Source organism: Taurulus bubalis, assembly GCF_910589615.1.
Source record: "Taurulus bubalis genome assembly, chromosome: 12".
NCBI lineage: Eukaryota > Metazoa > Chordata > Actinopteri > Perciformes > Cottidae > Taurulus > Taurulus bubalis.
Genome location: NC_136600.1, coordinates 6,505,279 through 6,510,443, shown reverse-complemented (window position 1 = coordinate 6,510,443; position 5,165 = coordinate 6,505,279). Strand labels below are relative to the sequence as shown.

At 48.4% G+C, this 5,165-nt stretch overlaps 1 protein-coding gene across 2 annotated transcripts; it reads right to left on the bottom strand.

Moving 5' to 3' along the window:
* Positions 1–217: 217 nt before the first annotated feature.
* On the bottom strand, positions 218–4,723 carry LOC306744785 (uncharacterized protein). 2 transcript variants are annotated; one of them, XM_079227471.1, is made up of 11 exons: positions 4,464–4,723; positions 4,112–4,271; positions 3,768–3,917; positions 3,158–3,277; positions 2,969–3,064; positions 2,751–2,885; positions 2,554–2,664; positions 2,360–2,470; positions 2,086–2,210; positions 787–1,986; positions 218–583 (listed from the first exon to the last, which is right to left on the bottom strand). In XM_079227471.1, exons 1-10 carry the CDS (start codon positions 4,685–4,687, stop codon positions 789–791), a joined length of 2,430 nt encoding a protein of 809 aa, XP_079083597.1. In that variant the 5' UTR covers positions 4,688–4,723; the 3' UTR covers positions 218–583; positions 787–788. The 2 variants fall into 2 exon arrangements, with proteins under 2 accessions (XP_079083597.1, XP_079083596.1); XM_079227470.1 differs by having other exon boundaries at positions 793–1,986; positions 4,464–4,718.
* Between the last annotated feature and the right edge of the window lie 442 nt (positions 4,724–5,165).

The window sequence follows — 5,165 nt, the reverse complement described above, 5'->3', positions numbered from 1 at the left end:
GGGCGACCGTCTCAACCCTCAGGTGATTCTGTCTTTCTTTTGGTTTGGCTGTTCCCTACTTCCTTTTCCCTTTTCCAAAAAACTATCAAAATAAGCAACACCTCTCTCAGCTCAGCAAAAAATATGCTTTTTACCAGCATTTCATGATTAAAGTATTGATAACATCCTGTGTCCTTATGCAGCACCTCAAGCACAAACACTAAACAAGACAAAGTAATTGAATGCTGATAGCTTTATTTGCAGACAGTAGAAAAGAAGGGGGAGTGTAAGGCACACAAAAGTTTAGAGACCATGTTTAGTGTTACTAGTGAGGCATATTTAAACACTGTGAGGTGAAGGTTTCACTCTGCGGCAAAGGGTCATTCATGGTCTTCTTGTCCAGGGCAAAGGGCAAAGGTCAGTGCCCAGACATGGGCTTTGGTCAGTGCAAAGCTCAGAGGGGCGTGGAGGTTTAAGGCCGAGGGGAGGTCAATTGGGAATTCATGCTGCTCATTCCTCGTCGGAGTCGTCGGCTGCACCGGTGATGATGTAGGTCTGTTCCTGGTGGTCCACCTCCAGCACCTGATCGTCATTTTTAACCGTTCTGTAGGGGAGGACAGAGAAGGGCTCAAGTATCCAAAATACATTTGTTGGATCTCAAAGTCACTGTTGGCTTTAAAGCAGGTTTAAACACTTTAGGTTATTTTCTTAATTTTTTTTTTTAAAGTTATTTTCTTGAGTTTTACTGCTGCGATGCAAAGAATGTACTGTATGGATTGAAGAAATAGAAAAAATACCTGACGGTACCTTTACCTAATGAGTACCGTCCTCCTCTCCGTCAGCTCCACAGCCTGCTCGGCGTAGGGCTCATTGTTGCCGTCATATCCATCGGATCCATATCTCATCCCGGCCCCACCAGTGTCTGCCATTCCTCCACCAATCTTCCCCATTCCACCAATGCCTGACAGTGCAACACCTCCCCCCAAATCCTCAGCTCCTCTATTGCCTCCAATTCCACCACCCATCCCATTAGAACCCATTACACGATCTTTACCTCTAGCTCTATCTATGCCTCCGCCAATCCCATCACCCGTCCCTCCACCATTTCCTACACTAAACCCCATGCCAGTGCCGCTCATGCCACCCGAACCTGCAATGCCACCACCTACACCCATTCCAACACCACCCTCACCTTTGCCTCCGGAGCTGAATCCCAAATTTCCATCAACACCCACACCTCCTGCCCTAGTGCCCAAACCTCCAGCACCAGTGCCCAAACCTCCAGTCCCAGTACCCAAACCTCTGGTACCAGTGCCAATTCCTCCAGCACCAGTACCCATTCCTCCAGCACTAGTGCCCATTACTCCAGCACCAGTACCCATTCCTCCAGCACCAGTGCCCATTACTCCAGCACCAGTACCCATTCCTCCAGCACCAGTACCCATTCCTCCAGCACCAGTACCCATTCCTCCAGCACTAGTGCCCATTACTCCAGCACCAGTACCCATTCCTCCAGCACCAGTACCCATTCCTCCAGCCCCAGTGCCCAACCCCCCAACACCAATACCAGCACTAGCGCCAATACCATTCATTCCTGTAGCACCCACTCCTCCCCTGCCTCCACCTGTACCCACACCCCCAGCACCAGCTCCTACACCTCCACCCCCAGCTCCCAATCCATGAACACCACTCATGTCTGCTCCTCCTGTCCTTCCAGTAGGACCCTTCTTGTCATCCGGACCACTAGCACCCATTCTTCCACCCATTCCTCCACCCATTCCTCCAGCCCCACTGCCTTGAGCCATGCCCCCACCCATTCCTGCTCCACTCCCCATGCCTCCAACACCTCCACTACTACCTCCCATTCCACCCCCCAAGCTGCCTCCTCCTCCTCCTCCTCCTCCACTGAAGCTCATCCCACCACCAATGGCTCCCATGCTACAGCTGGTAATGGACAGGGTTTGCATCATGTCAGAGAGTCGCAGATCCTCTCCTTCAATAAGTTTCCTGTAACAAAAAACAAATATTGGAAAATAACAAAACTTTTGTTTACATTTATTTAAAAATATTTTATCGCACTACATCAATCAGTATTTTTTGCTTCACCTGTATGTTGTAATCTCAATCTCAAGAGACATCTTGACATTTAGAAGTTCCTGGTACTCGCGCAGGTGCAGTGCAATTTTAGCCTTTGTGGATTTCAGCTCAAGCTGCAGGGCCTCAATTCGAGCCTATTAGGTTAAAATAACCATAATACTACTGTTACTAATTCATTATTCTGGTGCTTTGTGTCTGCACGCATGAAAGTAAGCATATGTGTTCACAATTGACTGTGGTGTGACCCAGTTTGCAGCCTGGGACTATATGAGTCCATCTTTACCTGCAGGTCTTCCAGTTCCTTCTTGTACTTTTCTTGTGTCTCTCGGATCTTGGCCTCCAGAGCTTCATTCCTGCTCCTCATGGCATCAAATTCACGGTCTTTGCTTTGGATCTGAAGATATTTTCATGAATATAGTAATTTTATATCGACTATCAATCAAGCCTTATTAATTAATTTTCCCTTTGGATACTCACGTCCTTTTTGGCACCTGCTATTTCATCTCTAACGCTTCGAACCCTATCCACGTGCCTTGATGTCTTACTGGTCAGATCTTCAAACTTGTTTTTGTACCATGAATCCATCTCCTAAAAATAGGGAATGAATTTAATGACATGACTTTAATCTACACAGAGAACTTGACCTCAGATGTGCCAATGTGCGATTATTTTACCTGGAGATTTTTGGCTGCGATGTCGTCGTACTGCGTTTGGATTTGTTTCAAAGCAGCTGCCAGGTCCGGCAGGGCGAATGCACTCTGAGCTGACGCGTGAGCCGAGTAGATCCGATTCATGAGCTCCTCAATTTCCTGGGGAAAAGAAAATCGTTAGTCATCATACAAAAATGGACGCCAAACTCGATACGGACTTCTTCCATGAAGATAGTATCCACCTGTGCATGGACCCGTTTGAGGAATTCAATTTCAACTTCCATCTGCTCCAGCTTCTTCTCCAAGGCGATGCGCGAGGAGGTGGCTTTGTCGACATCCTGAGGAACACACACCACGGTTATCATGTGGGTTTGGGACTGTACAATTAATTAGATGATGAAGGGGATATCGGCTAATTAAATGGAACCTACTGGACGGAAGGTTTCAATGTCTAACTCAGCTTTCCTCCTCAGCTCCACTGCCTCCTGGTATCTGATTTTGATTGCCTCCAGTTGAGCAGCTGTGGACTCCTTAGTCGCCAAGGAAATGTCCTGAAAACCAAGAAGCCAGAAGTAATATGGTCGTTATGAGATTTGAAGATGCATGCGAGGGTGTGTGCAAAATGTAGATCAGACTCTTTTGCATTTTGCATTGTACATCTTAACTTCATTCCTCTGTGTGTGTGTGTGTGTGTGTGTGTGTGTGTGTGTGTGTGTGTGTGTGTGTGTGTCTTCAGATGTACAATCAAGCCATCTCATCTGTGCATAAAACATAGCTGAAGACAGCTGTACTCCATGACACCTTAACACGCCGAGGCACCTCTCCATTTGCCTGCCAGAAATAAGCCCGTTACCAGGTAAGGAACCTTGAAAACACCAAGTTGACGTCTTGTATCGTTGCGTGGATAGATCCAGCTACAGCTCAGTGAGGTGTAAACCTCGCCGGAAACCAAGAATTCAGTCCTTACGCTCTGCTGAGCGTCTGAAAGTAAAAGGAGAAATCGAGGCGATGCGATGCGCGGCTTGGAGAATTCTGTCTCACCCGCTGAACTCTCATCTGGTCGGCGATCTTCTTCAGCTCCCTCAGCTGCTCCTCATACAAAAGGCGCAGACCTGATGGATTCTCAAAGCGGTTCTGGTAGGCCTCGATCTCCGATTCCAGAAGCTTATTCTGCTGCTCGAGGGAGCGAACCTGTGAGTGCACAAAAAAAAACCTCCTCTGTGATTTCGAGTGTGTCTGAACCAGACACCACAATGTGTCAATGTGTTCCCTGTCCATGTGCTCAAAGAGGTGAGAGTAATATGCTCCAATTTTTCAAAGAAAGACATTTTTTGCCAGGCATGACAAATATAAGACAAATGTGATTAGTTTGAAGGCTGTTTTACCTTGTCAATGTATACAGCCAGTCTGTCATTGAGAATGACCATTTCCTGTCTTTCAGTTGTGCGGGTGTTGAGGAATTCTTTGTTTTCGGCTGCAGCGACATCCAGATCCATAGGGATTTCTCCACTTGGCCCAACACAGACCATGGCTCCTGCACTCACCCTGAAAGGTTACCCGTGTGGCAAAGAGATATTTGAAGAAGGGGTAAATGGCATTTCATGAGAAAATAGAGGAACTTACTTTCCCATAAGGTTAGTTTTTTTTTTACAATGACAAATAATAATTTAACTGTACAGCCCTCTTACTCATAAACCCTACATCTGTCCATTAGGCACTGGATCTGAGGGCGCTTACCCTGCTCCTGACATGCGAGTCCTGCGTGCAGCCGAGGCGGTCCTCCGTCCCGCTGACTCCCCACGCATGCCGCTAGGCCCGGCTCTGCAGGAGTAACCGACGGAGGCATGACGGGCGTCTCTCCTGGTGGGGGATGGGCTGGACACCCTGACCTGGTAGGACGAGCTGCTGCTGTCCTCAAAGTGACGGCGGTAGGAAGAGATCCTCTCCGGGCTGCGGCTCATGGCGGCTGCGATGACCGTGTTTCCTCTGGTTGGCTGATGGAAGATGAAGGAAATGCTCAAAGCAGAGCCTGTCTGTGGTTTGCTGCACTTCACTTCGCTGTTCCACCTTGTTTGCACTCCCTGATTGTCAACCAGCCTCAGGTTTTATACTGCCCGTTGCCAGCCATACCCCCAGCTCTGTCAAAGGCAGCCCAGTTCATGAGCCCACACCTGTGGAATGTCGAGCCTCTGCTCCAAATCAGGCTTGACCTGCCGCTCAGATATCTGCCAGCAGCTTGTGAGGAGCCGAGCGTGGCTGTTATAGTGGCTGACGGCATCACCCGTTAGTCTTTCTGCAAACCACAGAATGTGATCATGTATCAGTCTCCCTTTTACCAGAAGCACAATGGGTTTTGCTGGGATTATTGTACATCTACCACCTCATTGTCCACTGGGCAGCAGGCAGGCAAGCAGACAGGGTCCAGCCAGTAGGTGCAGC

Bases quoted from the DNA above. Each gene is read 5' to 3' on its own strand.
- LOC306744785 (XM_079227470.1), bottom strand. From the start codon at position 4,687: ATGAGCCGCAGCCCGGAGAGGATCTCTTCCTACCGCCGTCACTTTGAG. The intron at 3,918-4,111 runs GTAAAACAGCCT...GTGCACTCACAG, and splicing joins TGGCTGTATACATTGACAAG to GTTCGCTCCCTCGAGCAGCA. The intron at 2,665-2,750 runs GTAAAATAATCG...CCCTATTTTTAG, and splicing joins TCGCAGCCAAAAATCTCCAG to GAGATGGATTCATGGTACAA.